Source organism: Pipistrellus hanaki (genome assembly GCF_964339955.1).
Source record: "Pipistrellus hanaki genome assembly, chromosome: 1".
Taxonomy (NCBI): domain Eukaryota; kingdom Metazoa; phylum Chordata; class Mammalia; order Chiroptera; family Vespertilionidae; genus Pipistrellus; species Pipistrellus hanaki.
In genome coordinates, this window is record NC_140503.1 from 56,318,927 (window position 1) to 56,342,445 (window position 23,519).

The window sequence follows — 23,519 nt, forward strand, 5'->3', positions numbered from 1 at the left end:
TTCCTTTAGTGGTCTTAGGCCTGAATTAGATGATTTCATTGGAGCAGGGGCAGGGAGCACGTATTTTGCCGCATGGAATAGACTGGAATGTGCAGTAACTTTTGTGATGCCATGAATTTGAGCTACATTTTAATTCCATTTACTACATAATTTGAAGTACATAATTACATTTAAATGACTTTAAGTGTGTGTGTGTGTGTGTGTGTGTGAATATATATATATATATATATATGCAAACACCCCCCTGAGCATAGTCAAAGCTTTGAAGTACACAATATCCGTTTTATTCTTTTCTTTGATAATGTGAATTGGGTTGTTTGCAGTAGTTTTATGTGCAACATGTTCAGCTTCCTTGACTTGACTGCCATGTGGCAGTAATTTGACCAGCGGCCTCTGCAGCCCTGTGCTCCGAGTGCATCTGTAGCCCAGGAGCTCCAGCTTCCCCCCCCGGAGCTTACGGGAAATGCAGGCTCTCGGGCCATCCATCCCCAGACGTGCTGGTCAGCATCTGCCTTTCCACAGCTTCCATGTAATTCATACACACCCTGAGGTTTGAGGTGCTCTGCCCGCCAGGTCTCTGCCCGTCAGGTCTTCAGACAAGAGAAACCGAATTGAATCATAAAACCCTGAGGCTTTGAGCAAATACAAGATTCCGTGCGATCATTGTCTTGACCCATGTGAAGTCTTAACTGTAGCAGTTGAGTTTCATGCCTTTTTTAAAAAGACATGAATAACATTAGAATCCATATGTGTCCTAAATCATAATTATACCACCATTTATGAAAAATACTAGTAAGGTGGGAAAATTAGAAAATTCATGTTCAGTCCTCCGTAGCATGTTTCATCAAACGGATCAAAATGAGAAAATATAAACTTGTTTTGTGTGAGAGGCTACCTTGACTGGATACCAGATTCCGTTCTCCTTCTAATTAACTTCTCTTCTGCCTGAAGATATCGATGAGTGTCAGAATGGACCGGTGTGCCAGAACAATGCCGAGTGCATCAACACTGCCGGCAGTTATCGCTGTGAGTGCAAGCCCGGCTACCGCTTCACGTCCACGGGCCAGTGCAACGGTAAGTAGTGCCCTGCTGGCTGGACGGGCCTTCCCAGGGCGTTGTCTCCATTTATGTATATATATGTTTTCCTGATTTCAGAGAGGAAGGGAGAGGGAGAGAGAAAAACAGCAAAGATGAGAGAAAACCATTGATTGACTACCTGCTGCACACCCCACCCTGGGGTTCTAACCTGTAACCCAGAGAACTGAGCCATGCTGGCCAGGAGATTATCTTCATTTAGACTACTGAGTTTCAGCAACTAAACCGGAAAAAGCAAAACTTGCAATGCCTAAGCACTTACCTTTCCCCCCTCTTTATAGATGAGATGTTTTCAAAACAATAAATAAACCATGTATGTGCATAGATTTCATATTTACCCATCTGCTACCCTGCTACAAACAGCCACACCCACAAATATATACAGGTGCACGTACACACACACACACACACACACACACACACTTCCCTAACCAGTATGCAGGACCAAATACTTTTTTTTTAATTCCACATAATCCCCCTTGGGTTGGTGAGGTTGTCACCATCTCAGCCACACTCCTCAAATCTAGACAGCAAAGCTCTCCTGAGCTGCACATTAACCTGCAAAAAATGAACAAAAAAGAACCCAACATATCTTTTCCTCCTAAACATCGTACGGATGTAAGATCACTCACTGAGGGCAGCAAACATTAACAGCCTTTTATTAGCTGTAAGTCCTCTACAGTAAAATGAGAAACTGTCTTCCAGAGGCTAGTTTTTTGGTTGTTCCCTTGCATCAGGAATGTGGTAGCAGGAAGGAGAATGAGTGTGTTACCAACTTAAATGATGGTAACGGTATTAAAGTATCTGATGGCACCTTGTAGCCAGTGGTATCAAATTAGACCACTGGTATTTCAGCCCAGATGCAAAATAATACTTTGTAATGATTTTCATGTAAGTGTTAGAGTAATTATAAATCATTATATATTTAGCAAAAAAGGTCAGGGAGAACGTGTGGTTTTGCTTATGGTTCATTTTGCAGGGAGTTTCCTGGGTATTTTATGCATTTGTGAATGAAACAACACAAGAGAACATGCTCCGATTCCCCTTGGATTTCCTTGCCCACCAGTGAGTAAGTGGTAGGAAGTGCACTGCTCTCTGCAGGGTATTTTGCATTGTTTCAGGAAAGCTTGGTGGGAAGAGGGTGTAATAGCAGAACAGAAACCCACTTTGAGAATCAAGACTTGTTTTGTTGAGTTTCGAGGAGCATGTGCAAGTGTTTAGCATTTTGTCAACAGAGTTGTTGTTATCCGTGTATTTTTTTTAAAATGACAGGAAAAGTGGGGACGTCTCTGATATGAGCCACAATGCCCTCCTGAAACTTGGCATGGAGACCACTTCCCTGCATTTTGCTCTTAATTTATATTTCTTTGAAACTGAATGAAATGATTCCAATCCAAATAAAGAGTTGCTGATAATATAGAATGTGCCATTTCACACCATTTTTCACTCTGGCATGTTAAGATAGCATGTCCAACTAGGGCCTGCTGGGCTCAAGCCCTGTCATATTTTCTCCAAGAGTTCACATAAATGGAACTCATCAGGTATTAACTAGCCACGAGGGCTGCGAGAGTGTTGTTTGCAGCCAAAGCTCTATTTCCCTCCTTCATTGAAATCCTCAGAAGAAAGGGAATGTACATGCTTTTTACAACTGTTCAGTCTCGAGGGGTGAAGACTTCATTCTAGTAATGTCTTCATTTACATCTTACTTTAAAAATATTTTTACATGTCTTTAAATGCTGTTCTATATATGGCTTTTTTTTTTTTTTAGACACAATGCACACTACTGCTCTTTTCCTGTATTTCAAATAAAAAGAACTAAAATTTTCTTTTCATCATGAGGTTTTTATTTGAATTCATCAGTTTATAATTTCAAACCAGAATCATAGCTGGTGGCCATAATGCCCACATTGTTGCTGAGAGATCTGAGAAAACGATTAGTAGTTAGTTACCTAAGCCCTGGAGGCTGGCAGGACTTCAGGAGTTGCGTAGTTACACAAATGCAGCCCCCTTCTGCAGTCTCTCACCCCGCTAAAGGCAAGAGGCAGGTTCTTCCCACTCACTGTCTCAGGGTCTCTCCTCTCTCCACTGACTATGTCAGTTTTTTCCTCCCAAATACCATGTTTAAACCTCTTATCTCAACCCCAGACATAATCTCCTGGGAGTTCACATTCTGATGCTTGAGAAACCCAGTTTTTTAGCCTCAAAACAAAGTGAACTTCACCATTAAGCTCTATAGAATTGTGACTTTCTGTTTCACCAGTAGACTCTCAAAGTACTCCATGTTTCATTTTTTTAAACCTCATGAGATAAGCAAGGTAGGAAAGAAAATTCCTGATTGGGGAGCCATTTCTAAGAAGACCCTTAATGTTCTATATTTCCTGGGGGGTCCAGAGGTTAGACAGACCTAGTCCCCTGCATACTTCCAGGTCTGGCACCCAAGGTTTTGGTCAACTATGGTAGGCCCAAAGACACACTTCCTCCAATCAGCTTCTTTCCCAGAGCTTGGAGATGGAAATTAGTTTCCTCAGCCTATCCCAGAGAATAGTTTGCTCATTTTAAGTCCATTTTCTCCAATGGGAAGAATCATAATTTTTAAAGTTAACTAGCATTTCTGAATAGGCGAGTGGTAGCTCCTAAGCTGCTCCAATTTCCTCTCTTAATGAAATATTCAACCTTACTTTTAAACAGTATGGTCACTGATCACAACTCTACATGTTCTGTGTTTTGGAAGGAAGTGCTTGTAAAAATGGCAGCTGGAGCCCATAAGATGGAGGGGATACCATCTCTTCTGGGCACCAGTGATCTGTGTAGTGGAAAGTGCCCATTCCCAGCTGCTGTCTGGTCAGCAGGCAGGGCAGACAAGCAGCAAATGTGAATTTATTTGGCTTGAGAGCAAGGTGCTGCTGTGTCCTACAGCATCTACATGCAAGGGAGTGGTCAGCTTTTTGCTTTCTTCTGTGATGATGGGAAAATCAGGATGAATTGGTGCTCTTAAAATTATAGTTTTAAGAGCCCTAAACGTGTCCTGAAAACTTTGAAAAATTAGATTAGAGACATAAGTAAGCATGTCATATGTGGATTCGTGCAGTCAGTTCCACTCTGCAGATTAGATTTCAGGAGAGCAACCAAGACTCAGTTGACAAAAAATGCAGTTTAAAGCTTAAAGACTGGGCAAGATGACAGAGCTTTCTTTTGAATTAATGTGAATAAAAAGAAAGAAATATCATTAAGATTGTCAAGTGTTGAAAAGGAGTCATGTGTGAACATGAAGACTTGGTTAAAATGGAACTAAAGGTTATAGGAATAAGACAAAACAATGAGGTGAAACTTGAACAAGGGACAAGGCAGGTTGTCCATCATCGAAATCTATCTTAGCAAAGGGATTTGCTTGACTTCGGTATAAATTTCCAAAGGAAGCTGTGAAGGGTCAATGATTAGAGGACCCAAATCTTGACTACTAGACAAAATACTTCAATTCCACAGTCGTGATGATGCTTTTAGGAAAATAATCAAAGGAATTAACTCCCAGCTTGGATTTTTCTTCCTCATTCTACTTTTAAGTTCTCTCATCTTTCAGAACATTTTTTTGAATACTGCTCCTGTTTTCATTCCTCCCTCCCCATATATTATTAACATACTCTGAATGTGCCCAGTAGGTGAAAATAAGCTTTAACCAGTTTTGAGGCAAAAAGAAACATAATGCCTGTGCCTGTTTTACTGTCTTAGTTTATAAAGAGCTAGGGTCAGCCCTGGGAGAAATACCTAAAAGTAAATTATTCATTTTGATTTTGAAGCTTCCACGTAAGATGCTAAAGATGCCTTTTACCTACAGATCGCAATGAATGTCAAGAGATCCCCAACATATGCAGCCATGGACAGTGTATTGACACAGTTGGAAGCTTTTATTGCCTTTGTCACACTGGCTTCAAAACAAATGATGATCAAACCATGTGTTTGGGTGAGTATGTGATGTGATTATTATTTCATTTTTCCTTCATATTCTATTGAAAAATTCATTTGCATCTGAATATATATAATAGTTAACACTAAACTTTTCAATAGTTGTTTTGCTATTTATAAAATAAAAACACAAGCAGGTGTGTAGCATTAACATACTTTGGTATTTAATCTCTGGCCATTTAAGCATCATAAATTTCTTCCTTGATATTCATTTGGCTGTTAGTTCAGAAAAAAAAAAAAACACTTCTGACTAGGGTATAAATTTAGAAAGATCTTTCGATAAAAAATATATTTTATTAATGTTAATAGCCTCTAATTATTCTTTTATAATATTTATGGGGGGTTGGCTGATTGGAACAGAGTGCAATTTTTGAGTGTTTGAATATGAACATTCTTTAATATGAGTTTATAGTTTTTACCAGATCCTAAAAGCAAATTTACAGATGCTACAAAAGCATAAAAAGTAAAGAAATCGCCGGGACCGGTTTAGCTCAATGGATAGAGCGTCGGCTTGGGAACTGAAGGGTCCCGGGTTCGATTCCGGTCAAGGGCATGTACCTTGGTTGCGGGCATATCCCCGGTAGGGGGTGTGCAAGAGGCAACTGATCGATGACTCTCTCTCATCGATGTTTCTAACTCGCTATCTCTCTCCCTTCTTCTCTGTATAAAATCAATAAAATATATTTAAAAAAAAAAAAAAAAAAAAAAAAAAAAAAAAAAAGTAAAGAAATCTTTTCCGAGGAGAAAAGAGCTCAAGATTTTAAATCCTTCCCAGGTGTTAATACTGAATCAGGGTCTTGATTCAGAATAAACTTCAAATATGTAATCAACCATTTCCTCTCTTTATCTCCTTTCTTTATCTATTTTAAAGCAACATCTATTAGGTCTTGTGGGGACTTTGTGAACATGCATCAGCTTCACAGCTGGAAAAAGAACAATCAATAGATAATGTTTAAAGTGCTTGCCTTTGGCTATGATTGAATTCACCCATTAGGGAAAATTCTCATAAAGTTTTGTCTTCTTCACAGCAGATACTTTTAAATGAAAGAAGTATAATCAGCCCTGCTCATCACTGGGGAGCTAACCTCTACATGTTAATGGGACCCTGCCCAGATTCCTTTCTGTCTCTTTCATCTGAATTATCTGCAACCCGCTACCAAAGAACCTACCCTACCAAAGCTCGGCTAAACCCGAATCACTCTTGGCAGAAGCTCTTGCTTGCTGGCAGAAGGTGACTTACCTGGATGCCATCTGCAACCACAGACACACACACACATGTTGGAGTCACCCGGGAGTCAACAATAGCTGCTTGATTTAGGATCACAGATTATGTATCTTCATGTGCAAAATCCTAACTCTGACACCACACTTTGCCAACTTGGGGGTTGCCTCTCACTCCCTCTCCCTCTCTTTGTCCTTCTCTTCCTCCACATACCTCACTCTTGCAAACCAGCAGTATCAGCTTTCTTTCATTTAAATGTCTTATTTCCTCCTTTATGTACACCTGCTCTTCATAAGAAAGATATAAGTTGCTGTGGTGAGATGTATTATAAGTTGTCCAGATAGCTTTACAAAATAGTCCAAGAGAAAAGTCATAGAGCAATGAAAAGACAAACAAAAACGCATGAATGAGTGAGAGGAGCCTCGTTAAGTGCCAACACCACCTTGAGATCATTTAGGAGAGAGAGATAAGTCACTCAGTGGGAGTGGGGGAGGGTTTTAGGGGTGGACTGGGGGGAAAGGAAAAATGTCTAAAATGTCAGGTGAGTTGAAAAGCTAATCTATGTTGTTGCTGATTGCAGGGTAATATCGGGTGACTCACTGCTTTTTGGGAAACTGGAGTGAGAATCTTACAGGCTGGCGTTTGCCAAAGGTGGCAGCAAATCAAGACCCAGATGCTCACAGTTTTCCATTTGCAAGCGAAAAAGAAATTGAAAAAAGTGGCAAGGGTGGAGGATTCTAGAAGTAAATAGAATAAAATAATTCCTGTCCAGTTCTCATGTCCTTAGCTTGCCTCCTTTCACATGCCAGCCAAGGAAATGATTTACTCCCAAGCGGTAGAACCTCGCCTGTTGCTGGGTTCTCACGGGGAGCTGCCACTGCCAGAACCCATACCAACACCAAGGACTTCTCAGCCCACGAGGGGCACTTTATGAACTCAAAAATGCCCTTTCACCCCAGGGAAACATGCAACCTCCTCTTCCGTTAATAACCATGTTTTCTATGTCCTTTGCTCCTACTAGACATAAATGAGTGTGAAAGAGACGCCTGTGGAAACGGAACTTGCAGAAATACAATTGGCTCCTTCAACTGCCGCTGCAATCATGGCTTCATCCTCTCTCACAACAATGACTGCATAGGTGCGTGTGCAAAACAGTCACCAAGGGAGTCAAGGTCATATGTGCTCTTTGGAATTAGCATCACTCCCAGCGTGCCAGCTGTCTTTTTTTTTTTTTTTTTTTTTTTTTTTTTAACATATGCTGTCATATGCATGACAATTGTTTAAAAGATTTGTCAAGTAGAATATGCCAATTAAATGTCATATGTAATAATGCACGTCCACTACTTTTATCAAAATGCTTATTAGCAACTATATTTTTATGCATGCTATGCTGTGAATTGAACAAATTTTAAAATAATTGAAATGATTACATTTTTAAAACATATGAAAGTGGTGCTCTGTATAAAAATTACATAATTTGTGAATAATGTGGACCTGCTTATCTACAATGTTTCCCTCTGGCCTCTTTTAAAAGAAGTAAATTATTGAATCTATTAAAACCTCCTCATAAAACATGCACGATTATTCATAAGTGAGTGTAATGAACCAATGACATATTGTTCTTGAGGCAAGTTTAATATAATTTCAATTATGGAAATACTTAATAATACCCTCAGGGGTGTTGTGTATTAGTAACTCAGTTTTAGCCTTTAAAATTAAACTTAAAGGAAGATTAAGATAAACTCACATAAGATTGTCATATAAATTATCCATCTCTAATTAATAGAATGCTGTAATCTTTTAGGTTTTGATAGGTATGTATAGCCAGGTCTAGATTTTCATTGGCGACAAAGGCCACTGAAATTCAGAACAAGTATTTTTCCCTTTAAAGGTTTTGATCATTGCTGGGATTATGACATTTTCTTTGGGATATATTAAAAGGACATTTTTTTTTGGCAGATGTTGATGAATGTGCAACCGGAAATGGGAACCTTTGCAGAAATGGCCAATGCATCAATACTGTGGGGTCCTTCCAGTGTGAGTGTAACGAAGGCTACGAGGTGGCTCTGGATGGCAGAACTTGTGTGGGTGAGTCCATTCTAAGTGAGACCCTCAAAAGAACATCCCAGAGACCAAAGAATCATGCAGGCTCTACCGCCATGCATCCGTCTGGAAGCTCAGAGGGGAAAAAAGCAGAGTAGAATGACAGTAATTCTACACACACATACACACACACACACACACACACACACGAACACATATACCACTTTTCCCCCTCATCTTTTAAAATTAAGTTATAACACAGGTAATAGTTAACCTGTTAGAGAATTAGAGAAATAATTCTATAAACAATTGTAATTCCATTTCTTATATTTATTTTTCTTCAAAATAACTTTGTAGTACATTCTTATATGATTTTTTAGCTGCTCTCAAAATCCTCATATCCATTGACTTTTTACATGCTACACTTTTCTGGAAATATTTCATTGATAGTAGGTTAAATAAAATGTGGTTGCCGTATTGCACACTTCTGAAAGCTGTTAAAGCTTATTTTTATTGAGTCATTAATTTTTCTCCATGGTAGATTCATGGACTAATTTTATTTAGTTTTATATGTTTCTTTGATTTGATCCCAGTTTCTTTGGGTTTTAATTGCTTGATGGAAAGCATGCCAGTTGAAACCTCTTCCATCTTTTTTCTCTTTTCTTTGCAGATATCAATGAATGTGCGCTAGAACCCGGAAAATGTGCACCAGGCACCTGTCAGAACTTGGATGGGTCCTACAGATGTATTTGTCCACCTGGATACAGCCTACAAAACGACAAGTGTGAAGGTAGGAGGGCATTTGGGAATAAGTAGTATTGGTTACTGCCCTGGCATTATCACAGTCAAAGCTTCTCTGATGGTGTGACGGTGTCTTCATTTTTGAATGCTTTTTAGCAAAAACAAATCCAGGAGCAGAGAGTGTGACTTATGGTCTCAGATGGTGAGACAATGACATCTAATTCTCATGCTAATCCCTGATGAGGTTATTTGCTCTGTACCTAAGGATGGTCATATGACCCTGACTCTTTTCCAATCTGCTTTTATGCAGCTTGTAAAATATCTTAAATTACATATTTTAAGTGCTAATAGTTTACAACTAAAATCAGCTTCCTGATTCCAGTTAAAATATTTTTTTTAACCACATTCGAGGTTGGATGCAGGTGGCTATATAGTTTGTCTAAGTGGTTTTGACCTATAGAGAGGTGGAAATGTGTTACAACAAATAAATTATCTGCAAGTTCTATAGTATCGCCTTCCTCAGTACACATGCCATTGCATTACATGAGAGACATTAATAGCCAGAACCTCATAAATAACTAGGGTTGAAAAGATTCTTAAGAAGTCACCTAGCCCATGCTTCCACTTTGCACAGGACTATGTCTAATCCATATGAGGAATAAATGTCTCTACTTTTAGTATCATCAATGAGTAAATTTTGTTATATATCCAATTTAAATTGCAGTCAAGTGAAAATATTATACATGGAAACATATAATCAAAATTAGGCCAAAATGCAAATTATTAAACATGCTATTTTACTCTTAAAGACCACCTTTATTCACTCCATGGTTACTGCAAACTTCCTCTAGAATGAACAGAATAGAAGTGCATAGAAAGAAAAGCAACTTCCTGAAGAGTCAATAAATGTGCCCATTCCAAAGACTCTTTGTCCCCCCCTCTTAGGAAGCCAGCATTTACTGGTTAATTTCTTCTGTAAGAGAACAAATCATAACAACAATGATGAAAACAGTAACCAAAAAGAAATGTGTGACATTTTTACAAAAGTTGGCTTTTTTTTTTAAGAAAAGGTTAGATCATGCAGCGGAGGGAGTGTGGGAACGGAGTAACCCATTATCAGCAGCATTTCAGATTTGTTAATAAACCACAGGAAACGTGATGCAATTATAAATGCCATGTAATAATGTGGAGTGATGAAGAGGCTGGCTTTGAATTGCACAGAAAGATAATCACTTCATAGTGCCCATCACCAAATACCACAATTTATAATGTTACGTCAAGATAAAGAAGTTAAGTTTCTAATTTCCCTTTAGTTGGACCTTGTGGGAATCAAGCTGTGTGAGGCAAATACATTTTGGTGTGGGTAGAACTCTTTGTTACAAACATCACAATAAAGAGCTCCAAGATGCAAGAGATACATGTTTTATAGGGGAGAAAGGTATTTCCATAAAAATATTATAGCTCAGAATCAAGAGTGACCTCTTTTTCACGACAAATGTCTGCTGAAAAGGGAAACAATGGGCAAATCTGTTGGAAGGAGTGGCTAAACCTTTCCCATAAGTAGGGTGGTCATGCAATTTTATGACCAAACCAGCACAGTTTTAGGATGGGCACCATTAATAATGAGGCTAAGCCAGACTGGGGTTTGTTGCATCTTTCCTAGCTTAGGGGAGGTTGGAACTACTCCAACTTTTCTAACTACCCAAGCAATGCAGTTGTGCGTCTCTAAGAAGGTAAATTGCCGATTCCATTTTTGCAAGAACTGTCAAAGGCTAGTTTTTAAAGTCATCACAGTCTATATGTCTACCCATAGCACATGATATAGGAACGTATCCTCATGATTGGGAGAATTTTGAAAGCCAGTCACACTTCATGTTTCCATATTTTTGCACCTGGTACCTGATGGTTTGACTTTGTTTGACATGGGTGCTTCTTTTAGATATCGATGAGTGCGTTGAAGAGCCAGAAATCTGTGCCTTGGGTACATGCAGTAACACGGAAGGCAGCTTCAAGTGCCTGTGTCCAGATGGGTTCTCTTTGTCCTCCACTGGAAGAAGGTGCCAAGGTAAGTGCCTTTGAAGGCCTTAGACTTTCATTACCCTGTGTTTACTTGTTGTGGTTTTACTTTTAAAACATGGCAAAGCTTTGATTCTCTGTGAAAGAGAAAATGAAGAGTTTTTATTCACCCAGAGGTCTAATGACTACCATATGTCAGAAAGTTCATTTTTACTTTTAAGGTTAAACACTCATCCATCAAGTGATGGTTGCTTGTGCAACAACTGTCCTGGCACTGAGATCCAGGCTCCCATAAGAACACAGATGCTGGTAGGCCAGTGGGTGGGATCTGCCAGTAGCCACTGAATGTGGCAAAGCCTGGCATGATCAGCCATCAGCCACATGGTCTCTGCCCCTGAAGAGGTAACCTAGATAAATATGGGCCAAAACCTAGGCTCTCAGACAGAAAAATGCGATTAACCCACATGTCCCCAGTATATAGTGCCCATCCCTTACATCACAAGTTTTCTAAGAAAATAGAAAAATGAATTTGAACTGACCAAGATTCTTGCTAGGCCATAGTCTGTTTTCTGGAATAATACATGTGCACTTTTTTAAAAAATCAAAAGGGAGCCTGAACTTAAGCATAACAGTGTATTGTGTCCCAGAAAACTGTTTAGATTTTACTTAGCAATGCAATGAATGGTGTAAGTCTGTCTATTTTCACAAATTAGTTTAATGAATTCTGGACAAAAAAAAAAAAACCTCACACAAACACATATAGTTCTCTTCCCCCTGCCCCTGACTCCAGCCCTGCTCCGGAGCCTTTTGGTCGTTTTTGTTTTTGTTGTTCCATTCTCTCTTTTTTGTTTGTTTGTTTGTTTTGTTTTGTTTTGTTGTGTGTGTGTGTGTGTGTGTGTGTGTGTGTGTCTTTCCATATTACCAAATGAGAGGCAAAGGATATCAATTAAGATTCTAAAAATTGTGTTTAAAGTCTTAACCCTGTCATGCTTTGCATAGGGCAAGGCATTTAATCTTTTGTAATCTCCATTTTCTCATTTTAAACAACAATAATACCTGCCCAACCAATCTTATTGAACATGTGACAGAGCTTTTTTACTTTCTGAGTCATTCATAGACTCTAGTTATTCTAAAATATTCACTTTTTACTTTACAGCTGATCATTTAGCTACCTAGTATTTAAAAGTGAGAAAGGGAATAGTTGAGAACACTCTGGTTGGTTTGGTCTTATAGGTAGTTACTGAAGGCTGTGGGTTGATTTTTGAGGTTGTGGGTTGGGTGATGCTTGATTCAAGCAGATACTTGGTCTGGATAGTATAGACCAGCCCAATAAATTCTAACTTCTCCCTGGTTTTTGTGTGCCTTTGGGTTGGCCTGAGTTTGGAAAGAAAGCAGTGAGAAACCAGGTGTGAATCTGCCGATGTGGCAAGCCAGAGGAAACTCAGAGGCTATTAATTCAATTTGCACTGGCCTGTCACAGAGTGAGCTAACGCTGCAGGAAGAATCGGCCCAGCTTGTGAGCAGCCCTGCCACATACTCAGCGCCAGAGTTGAGGAATGCAAGCAGGGAAAGCGACTGTTGTAGTTCTGATGCAATTCCCAAGGTCATTAAGGGCTCTTTGCAGATGCACTGGTAAACAGGCATCCCAGGGAGCTCTAGTTAAAGTGTGTGGGCAAGCCACAGTTCTCTTTCCCAATGCTAGACACCTTTGTTTAGTAAACCCATTCTAGAGAATCACCACAAGCAAATCTCCCACAGAGCACAGATTTCAGTGGAGCCAGGAAATAAAGATCCAGGTTTTTCTTAAAAGATGGCAAACTAGGAGTCAGGCTTCTATTGCCCAAGAAATGAGAAAAGTCCACAGAACTACTGATAATGCTATGAAGGAACAAATGTGATGGATCGTGGCACCTGGAGGTCACAGATGTAAATGAGCCACTTCCAGTTACAAAGTTCAGGGAAGATAATTCGTCACTTAGGCTCACCCTAAATGTCCTGTGTTTGAGTCTCTGCGTAAAGCCTAGATTTCTTTTTCCAGAGGTGGGTGGGGTGATGGAGTAGGGTTGGGGAGACTGGGCTAAGGAACAGGGTCAGTGATAAAAGGAAGAGAGAATGAAAATGTTAACAGACAAGTATTAGAACATGCACGTGTCTAGATTTCAAAGAAACATTACAAGCTGGAAAGACAAAGGAAGGAATTAAGCTTTAATATATTTGTTGAGACATATTAGTGAGTAATCACTAAGTTATATCTTAAGACATTTGTAGGCATTAATTATAAAAACAGGACTGATAAACTCAAAACTTTGAGAGAGTGACAATGAACTTGAAGAGTAAAGCAAGTCAAAAGGTATCCTTGCCATGACTGTATGGCTCAGCTGGTTGGAACATCATCCTGTACACCAAAAAGTGGCACGTTCAATTCCCTGTCAGGACTCATACCCAGGTGCTGGGTTCAATCCCTGGCAACTGATGTCTGTTTCTCTCCCACATCAGTTTTCCCTTCTCTCTCCCCCTATCTCTTTCTAAAAATCAATATATATATTTAAATGTGTCATGCATGGAACTATCATTCCATGAAGCTTCTCAGCAACACAAACATTTGGTTGGCAGATAGGCTATAGGATGAGGACTGGGGTTTTAATTGCTCTTTACCTTCTGAAGAGTAGCTGACTGAAGGGTGCCTGTGACGTCCTATTTATAGCAGATATGAAAGTGAAGTAGAAACTAGGGAGATAGTTTATGTGGAAAAGTTGGTTGAACAAGTTCATTGGGGAGGCCAATAGAACTTGACTTAACAGCACCTCATAAACCAGATAGACAGACAGACAGATATTTTTACTTTACTTCATGAAAATTTTTCTGGTATGATCTTTGGCAACTCAGTTATTCTTACATTGTCCCATTTGTCATGAAATAAAATGAAAATGTCTTAACAGAACTGCATAGGTGACTATAACAGTATGCTACCTGAGATTGGAAAACTGTAACAGGAGAAAGCAGACCTGATCAAAAATAAAAAAGAGGAATTGTGCAGAGTGGATATGAAAGCATTTTGTTAAAACCTGCAGATTTTGCCTCTGGGTAACTTGAGAGGAGATTGCAAGGGTCTGGAAGTCAAGTTTGAGGGAAAACACACTCCAGGCTCTTGGATGAGCTCACTTTTTAGAGTCACTCAATTTGCTCTGTAAGGAATGGAAAAGTCAGTTGCCAAAATTATGTCGCACAATGTTAGAGAATTTTGTAAGAACTAGATCCCGTATTCCATGTTGGAATCCCCAAGAAATAATCAATATTAAAGTAACATATTCTTTGATAGAGAGAGTATTCTCCCTCTCATCCCTCCTCTCCCAGCCCTCCTCTTTACCTTCCCTCTCTCTCTGTTCAGCTAAACAAGCTTCTGTTTGTGTGCGTGTTGGTGTGCGTGTTCATGTGTAAAATCTGCAGAAAGCCCGCCTCCACTTTCAGACAGCAACTGCATGAGTAGCTGCTGCAGTAGATGACCATTGTGTTGTGTTCTTTCCAGTCCACAAAATCGTCACGTCTTTATTTGCTCTATCCCTCAAATCTGGGGTTTTATTTTGGCTCCAAGGCTTAGGGACGCAGAATAAAGAGCAAAGTATGGTGCTACAGTAAGTTCTAGCACTAGGAGGTCTCCCTTTGCCTAGTGTGCTTGCTCAGTGTTATCCCAAACATGTGTAAGCAGAGCTCCCAGTGAGATGTACTCGTGAACGACTCCATCTCTGGATGTCCCCATCCTGAAGTCACTGATGATACCAGGTTTGAAATGTGACAGTCTTCATTTTTATTATTTACATCGGGTTATTTGGGAAAGTGGCAAAAATGAGAAATAATATGGTGAAAGTCACATAGATTTGTCCAGATCTCACTATCTATGACTATGAAGACTCAGCTCAGTTATTATTATAATCACTTAAGGCAGTGGTTCTCAACGTTTCTAATGCCGTGACCCTTTAATAGTTTTTCATGTTGTGGTGACCCCCAACCATAAAATTATTTTTGTTGCTACTTCATAACTGTAATTTTGCTACTGTTATGAATCTTAATGTAAATATCTTTGTTTTCTGAGCAACATCAACAAGGCCAGGGATGCCTTATTTTTTATTCCCTATTATACATTAACGATTTAGTGATTTAGTAAGAAAGCAACTGAAGGGCCTCTTGAATTTATGCTGCAGATTTGCGAATGAGCTACTGTTATGCGAAGTTTGAAGGAGGAAAGTGTTCATCACCCAAATCCAGGAACCACTCGAAGCAGGAATGCTGCTGCGCCTTGAAGGGAGAGGGCTGGGGAGATCCCTGTGAGCTGTGTCCCACGGAGCCCGATGGTATGTTTCCATCTGTGTTTCTCTTTGGCTCGTGCAGGGTGCTCACTGGCCACAAAATAAGCAAGACCTTAATTTAATTGTAAGTCTAACTAAAATATTCGTTAAAATAGTTTTTCCTCAGGAGCTAGGTAGCTCTTTTCTTCTAAGCTATGTTATGAACTGGAGCTGCCCAAGTAGAAGGCACGGCAGCTCTGGGACCTCGTTAACTGTCTCTGGTTTCTGGGCTTGTCCCGTTCACTGTTTCCCAATACGTGCAGCATGTGGCAGTTTGGCCACCACATAATGCTTGGGGAGGAGCCTAGGGCTGGTGCCACTGGTCTGTCTATTAACGAGCATGTCTCCACCACAGAGGCCTTCCGCCAGATCTGTCCCTATGGAAGTGGGATCATCGTGGGACCTGATGACTCAGCAGTTGGTGAGTGGCCTGTGTGCTAGATTCTCAGCATTTCTAAGTATCAGCTAGCCTCCTCCTTACTTATTTCCAGTTGTTCTTATTTCTTCACATGTCTTCAAAAATTAAGCTCTATTTCTTTGTCTTCTCATTTACATACCAATTGTATTTTGTTTTGTATTTGAGATATTGTATTGTAATAACTATTCCATGGATTAAGCACTGAAATGATTATAATTTACCTCTGTGTTTAAAAAACAACAACACCTGTTACTTACTTTTTCCCCCTCTCCTTTGCTTAAGATATGGATGAGTGCAAAGAACCTGATGTCTGTAAACACGGGCAGTGCATCAACACCGACGGCTCCTACCGCTGCGAGTGTCCCTTTGGTTACATTTTGGAGGCGAATGAATGTATAGGTGAGTGATAAGTCGGTTTCTTTCACTGGAGTTTTACAAGTTAAAAATTAAGCTCTACAGCAAGCATGTCAAACTCAAAGGCTAACATGGGCCAAATAAACAAGGTTTAATTTTATGTGGGCCGCAAAATAAAACCACAAAAGCTTCAATTTTCATAGAAACATACGTTTATTTCAATAGAGACATGCTGAATACAAAGGGCTGAAATAAACTAGTAATCATTGACATAAAATAATGTTAATAAATAATAAAATAATTTCAATAAATATTTTTCTTGAATATTAACTTACCAGACACTGAGTAACTGCACAGATTAATAAGCATAACTCAAATAAACCTATTTTTCTTATTCTCCAAAAGTAAGATTTTTCTGTTGCTCACACCAAACAAGTCAATTCAACACTAATAACTTAGCAATCGGCTGCTAAAATATTCGCTGCTAGTATTAGTGGAAAGAAATAGTATGCTTGCTCATAAAGTGCATAAGGGAAATGAATGCAACATGATAGAGTCATAAGGGAATGTTGTAGTTCTTTATTAATAATTATGATTAACAGAATGTTGTAAAAATTGTTGCAAAATTTTTATTAAAATGTTTCTTACATACTGTTATATTGAGATGGACATGCTTGCTCTACAGCATTCACATGAGGAAGTACAAATACTAAGATGGAAGAAAAATAAATTTTGTTCATTCGTTTATGTATCATTCATCTAACAATACTAGCTGAGGCCCCACTGTGTGCCAGGCACTTTGGCTCTATGACTACAGCAGTGAATCAAGACAATATTGTCCTTCCTTGCATGGACCTTAAGTCTAATGGGAAAGACACAGTTGAAGAGATAGTGGAAAGGACAATATTATAATGAAAGTCTTTCTGAAATTAAAACATATTAATGTCATAATCTTATTCTCTCAAGATATAAAATACAAAATTTGCCCAGATTTTATTGCACATAGTAATATGAAATGCTATGTATCCAATGTATTTCCCCTTGTTTTAACCTTCTTATTAAAATTTCAAAGAATGGCTTCTATGGCTGGCCTTTGACCTCTTAATTCACACTAACTCTGCATGGAATCCAAGTATTATGTCTATTTATCTAAGAAATCAAACATGAGTTAATAATGGTATAAATGCTAAGAATCTGTATACATTAGAAAGTGTTCTTTCCACACAGGGATCAGGGTGTAAAATTTCAGCTTCAGTTATGCCTCTGGGAGCTTAAGCAAGTTCTTTAGGCCTTAGAATGTAATACTATGCAGATGGACCAAGTTATTTCTAATTACCTTATAACTCTAAAAATCAATGATATTGTGATTATTAACTTGAAGGAGATATGACATTCCTTACAGTGAAATGGAAGGTCATAGCAGAACAAAATGTTTTCTCTCTGGCATCTTCAGTTAGTGCTATTATGGATGTGAGACATAAGCCTCCTCACCCACGGTCTCTCTACCACAGTCTCTGTCTTCACTTGCTGAATTCAGAGCCCAGCAGAAGGCAGAACCCTTGATGCTAGTCTTACTTTTCTTTGCCCTACATAGCTAAAACATAATGCTTTTTTTCAATTCTCCCCTCTCCCGAAGGAAGATGTTTTAGAATGAGGATTCCAGATAGATGAGTCGGGAGGCATATCTATTTTTTGGACCTCGTTGGTAAAACTTGTTCTCTCTATATAGTTATTTAGAGAGATCAGACCCTAAATATATTTCTTTCTAGACTTTCGTCTGCCTAATGTAAACCATCTGGCTTCAACAGAATCAACAAAATCTACTTGGGTCTTGATTTTATCCAGTGTATTAATTTTGCTTAACCTCTGGTCTCTTATTTTGCGTCAGTTTAGTCTTCTATTTTATATCTGGCAGAGCGCCATCATGTTTAAGGCTTCTTGGAGAGTGATGTAATGTAAGGCCAAGCTGGAGATGTGTTTCTAGCTTTAAGTAAGTGAAAACTTTTGACTTGTGAAAGAAGCATTGTTTTAACCCTTTGAACATCTATTCCCACTAGAAGATGTACTTCTTTATAGTGTGGGAGGCTGGAGAAACTCACAGAGAAGAGCACTAGAAGAGCTAGAAACCCAGCTACTGTCACTGTCATTGTCACTGCCACTGCCACTTAGCAAGTTGGATTTCACAGCCACAAACTTGTGGCAATAGGACTGTGCATTTGTTCTCTGCAAGGACAGAATGAAAATAAAATAAGACATTACAGATCAAAGGATTCTGATAGAATGAAAGGTATTATCTGAGTCCAAACCCATTTTCTCTCAATTCATTGTGTTTTGAATATTCTCCTGGTCACCTGCAGATATTGATGAATGTTCTGTGGGCAATCCTTGTGGAAATGGAACTTGCAAGAATGTGATTGGAGGGTTTGAATGCACCTGTGAGGAAGGATTTGAGCCTGGTCCAATGATGACTTGTGAAGGTAAGACTCTTAACTGTATAATAGTTGGTTACATGTTCTGATCTTGTAAGCAACAGTTGGTTAATTATAATTCTTAATGTGAAATACCACTCAGAATGTATAAAATAAAAAAAACATCTGGGCGGGATTGGCCATTCCATCTTTTCATCTCTATGTGTCACCTTTCTGCAGGGAGTATCTGAAAAACATACTGATGGCTCATGGCACAAGTTATGCTGTAGATCATGCAGAGTTCTTGGTGGTGTCTCCCTACTACTGATATTTATATACAACTCCAGTCTTATTTATTACCTTCTTTCATACTTTCCATTTTCCCCTTCTGACTATTTTCATCTCACAATGATCCCTCTCTTTTTCTTCTCTGGTTTTTCTTTTCTATTCATAGAAACATCTACCCACTGAGGTAACCACCAATATCCCACAGCTGTCACAGCGGGATCGTCTATATATGTTATATGTGTTGGCCAGTATGGCTAGAAGAATGAATGGAAAGAAAGCAAAGGGAGGGAGTGTCTAGAAAAGAGGTTCTCAAAAGATGGTCCCTGGACCTGTTACATCAGCATCACCTGTGAATTGTTAGGGCTTCAGATTTTTAAGCCTCATCCCAGACCTCCTGAGTCAGCAACTCTAAGGTTGGGGTTCAGCAGCCTTCCAGGTGATTCTGATGTGTTCTCTAGTTGAGAACCACTGGTCTAAGAAAAGCATGAAGGGGCAATGAAGGCAGAGAGTAAAGTTGGTACTAAAATGAGCTCTGCATTAGAAATATGGCTCATGGGTACCCATTGTTGAAGTTGTGGGTGGATCTTTCAAGACTGTAACTAGTCATGATCTGGGGTCTTACTGATGATCTCAGTTGGCATTAGTGGACTTATAGAGAAACATGATCATCAAGATGGTATGTTTTAACCCTGATTTTCCAAAAACTCATTCTGATGTTTTCAAATTATGAAATCTATAAAATCACTTGACCACTAACAGTAAAGCCATTCCCACCTATTGAAAGCTCTAACCTGGGCCTCAGTGGGAACAAGGTATCTCTGTAAGTGTATAATAATTCGGAACACTATTTGCTTGGGTATAAGGAACACTGTTATTCAACAGAAGCCTCTTCTATATGGGGAAAGGGAGGGGTTTAACAGTCACAGAGGGGTCTGTTTCTGTTCTGACAGCAATAGACTTGGCAGTTGCTTTGGCTGAATGGGGTAAAACGGATCACCACTCCATGTGACTTTGGGAGTGGTAAGTGATCATCTTGAGGCTTCAAAGCAAGAATTTTAGAACAGCTCCCTCTGTATAGGTGACATCATCCATCTAAATAACAATTTATAACTTCACAGGAATGACAAACATTAACTTGACTGTGCTGGGAGCATCAGAATGCAAGGCCACCTTACTGATACCAATTATAAAATAACCAGATCATTTTATAACTCCCTGAAAACCAGAGACTGCTTGGTCCACCCATGTTTATAACAATGAAGCGTTTCAGCTTTTGGTAAAAGTATATTCCTTTTTTTTTGTTGATGTTCATGATCCATTATTTTCTTACTACCTCTGCTGCAGATGTAAACGAGTGTGCCCAGAATCCCCTGCTCTGTGCTTTCCGATGTGTAAACACTTATGGGTCGTATGAATGCAAATGTCCTGCTGGTTATGTCCTGAGAGAAGACAAGAGGATGTGCAAAGGTGAGACATTCATGTTCAAGTTCATCCAAGCCAGGGAGCTCTAACACGATGATGGGGGATGTCCCTCCAAAGCTTGCAACCATAGAGGAGGGCTGGGAAGTGGGGAGCACTGCTGTAGCTCATGGACATTATGAGGGTTGTCATTGCTCCTTTTCCTAGCAAATTGTTGCTTGGGGCTTCACATTGAGTCAAGGGCTGCACTGCAGATCCCTTTTAGTTCACTCTGCGTTGCTTGCCAGCCGTGCCACAAATGTGAAGACAGAAAGAAAAGAAGACATTTCCCCACATTCAGGAAGTTCTATATGAAGATGTTGAGATGGAGATATTCAATTAATCAAGAAGTATTAAAAATAATGCTTCCTCCTTTCGAAGAGGTTGCCAGTTAGTTAGGGAGCAATTTCTTCGGGTTCATAAATGGCTAGAAGACCTCTTCTCATTCTTGGGAGGCCACAAAGTCCAACAATGATAAAGGAAATAGGTTGCTTAATACTGTTTGATGTTTAAAAGGCGAGAAATTAATGTAGCTTCTCTTATAAATTTGTGGTTGCACATTCTCTCCAGACCTGGATGAGTGTGAAGAGATGAAGCATGACTGTGATGAAAAGCAAATGCAATGCAAGAACCTCATTGGCACGTATATATGCATCTGTGGACCTGGGTATCAGCGCACACCTGACGGGGAAGCCTGCGTAGGTAAGAGAATCCCAGCAGAAGGAGCTCTGACAAAGGAAGGGACTTGGGCTCTATGTTCTTGGCCAGAGCCATTTTGCCCCTCAGAATTAACCTCCTGCCATAACTTCCAGTGGAGGGCCCCTTGTCTCTTGATGATCTTCTTTATGTACAGATAGGGAAAATTTAAAATTTTATGAAGTTAAAAACTGTAAGTGTACATAAAATGCTGTCATCTATGTTTTAAGTGTATAAAATGCCATCAATTATGGCATTTGGGAATCCTCTTTATGTACAGATATGGAAAATTTAAAATTTTATAAAGTTAAAAATTAAGTGTACATAAAATGCTGTCATCTATGTTTTAAGTGTATAAAATGCCATCAATTATGTTTTTTAAAGGGTGGAGGTACACACCCAGGTGTATGTATCTGCTTGTATGTGTGCAGTTCGTCTCTGGGAAGACACATTAGTAACACAGTTGACTCCCTGGAGGGGAATTTGTGGCTGGGGGAAGGGGAAAAAGGGGAAATTTTGCTGAATACGTTCTTATGCCTTTTGTATTTGGGACCCATGTGAACAGCTTACCTAGTATCCACAAACTAAATTTAAGAAAAGAAAGAGTCCATTCTTGTACGAAGTGGTCAGATGACTCCTCTTGTTTTTGGTCCTTCAATGAAACCACCCAGATGAGAATGAGTGTCAGACCAAGCCGGGCATCTGTGAGAACGGGCGCTGCCTCAACACGCGGGGGAGCTACACCTGCGAGTGCAATGACGGCTTCACGGCCAGCCCCGCCCAGGACGAGTGCCTCGGTGAGTACGGGCGGGCGGGTAGCGGGATGCCTTCGCAACTGGTCCCCACACTGGGGTGCTGAGAACCCAGGTCTCGTCTTGGAAATAATAGAGACCGTCAACATTTCAGGAAAGGTTAAAAAATGCTCATATTTTGGAGATGACTCAGTGACTGATTGTCCATTGGGCATAGCACTGCCCTGCAGCTCGGTTCTTCCTTTATAGTACTAATTGTATTGCTGAATCTCTCGTTTGAAATTTCTTTCTGCCTTTTTAAACGCTTGGTGCTCAGGATGCTACCATATGTTTCTCTGCTTCCATAACATGACTATACTTCTGGGAGCAGATAGAGTCGCAACCTTGCCCAGACCAATGCCTTTCTGCCTACTTACTGAATTTCTTATTTGTCTCCTCAGATGCCATCCTTTCTCTCTCACTGCAGTTTCCAGCTTTCCCTTCTCGCTCCTTCTCACCAGGGTAAAGTGTTATATCCCTTGTGGGTTTCGTATCTGACCAAATTTTTGAAAGCTGGCTGCGCTTAGAAAATTTCCTAAAATTTCCCTTTTAATATAACGCCCCTTCCAGACAACCGGGAAGGGTACTGCTTCACGGAGGTGCTCCAGAACATGTGCCAGATCGGCTCGAGCAACAGGAATCCCGTCACCAAGTCAGAGTGCTGCTGTGACGGAGGGAGAGGTTGGGGTCCCCAGTGTGAGATCTGCCCTTTCCAGGGTACTGTGGCCTTCAAAAAGCTCTGCCCCCATGGCCGAGGATTCATGACCAATGGAACAGGTACTTCCCTTTGTTCCGGTTTATTACGGGTGGAGCAGGTAATTCATTCGGTCCAAAAATACTTGCAGGGAATTTGTTTATTTGTTCTACGAAGGACAGATGAGACTATGGAATCAGCAATATGAACCTAGGCTGAGTTGCATAATTGAGATTGACAAAAATTCTTCATCACGATATTTTAGATGTTCAAGGCCATGTTGCCAAAGTGTCCTGAATAAGTTGTGTGTGCTAGGGTTCCTGCCTCTGCTTTATAAGGATCTTCAATGTTTTATTTATTTATTTATTTATTTATTTATTTATTTATTTATAAGTCCTCACCTGAGGCTATGTTTTTATTGATTTCTAGCAAGAGAGGAAGAGAGAGGGAGGGAGGGAAGGAGGGAGGAAACAAGGGAGGGAGAGAGAGGGAGGAACTGAGGGAAGGAGTAAGGGAGAGAGGGAGGGAGGGAGAAAGGGATTGAGGAAGGAGGGAGGGAGGGAGGTGAGAAATATCGATTGGTTGCCTCCCGCATGCACCCTGACTGGGGATTGAACCACAACCTTTTGGTGCATAGAATGGTGCTCCAGTTAGCTGAGCTACCTGGGCAGGAGTCTTCAACTTTTTAAACAAAAGTTTGTTATCAGTGTTGCTAATGACTCAGAACATCGTTTTTAGATAAATCTTAAAATAAATGTACATTAAATCCCTAAACTAGTGAGCCAAGATGTACTTTAGCTCTTGAAGTTGACTGAAATATACTGTACAAAAGTATGCTGAATTTATGTTCATGTTAGAAAGATGTGGTTAGTGGTAGAATAACAGAACTGGGTAGATTAGATGGGGTGACCAAACCAAATTTATGACTTTTTGGAGGAAAAATTGAAATGGTGGAAAACATTTCTTGAGATGAATGAGGGTAGGCTAAATTG

At 39.8% G+C, this 23,519-nt stretch overlaps 1 protein-coding gene across 1 annotated transcript in view; it reads left to right on the forward strand.

Moving 5' to 3' along the window:
* The window catches only part of FBN1 (fibrillin 1), a 230,424-nt gene that overhangs the window by 190,137 nt on the left and 16,768 nt on the right, over positions 1-23,519 (forward strand). The window contains exons 45-58 of the mRNA XM_084898386.1: positions 952-1,074; positions 4,928-5,053; positions 7,299-7,415; positions 8,237-8,365; positions 8,991-9,110; positions 11,001-11,126; positions 15,277-15,426; positions 15,776-15,841; positions 16,121-16,237; positions 18,550-18,669; positions 20,233-20,355; positions 20,917-21,048; positions 21,714-21,839; positions 22,404-22,610. Of these exons, the coding sequence (XP_084754512.1) occupies positions 952-1,074; positions 4,928-5,053; positions 7,299-7,415; positions 8,237-8,365; positions 8,991-9,110; positions 11,001-11,126; positions 15,277-15,426; positions 15,776-15,841; positions 16,121-16,237; positions 18,550-18,669; positions 20,233-20,355; positions 20,917-21,048; positions 21,714-21,839; positions 22,404-22,610 (1,782 nt within the window). The remainder of the gene's footprint in view (positions 1-951; positions 1,075-4,927; positions 5,054-7,298; positions 7,416-8,236; positions 8,366-8,990; positions 9,111-11,000; positions 11,127-15,276; positions 15,427-15,775; positions 15,842-16,120; positions 16,238-18,549; positions 18,670-20,232; positions 20,356-20,916; positions 21,049-21,713; positions 21,840-22,403; positions 22,611-23,519) is intronic.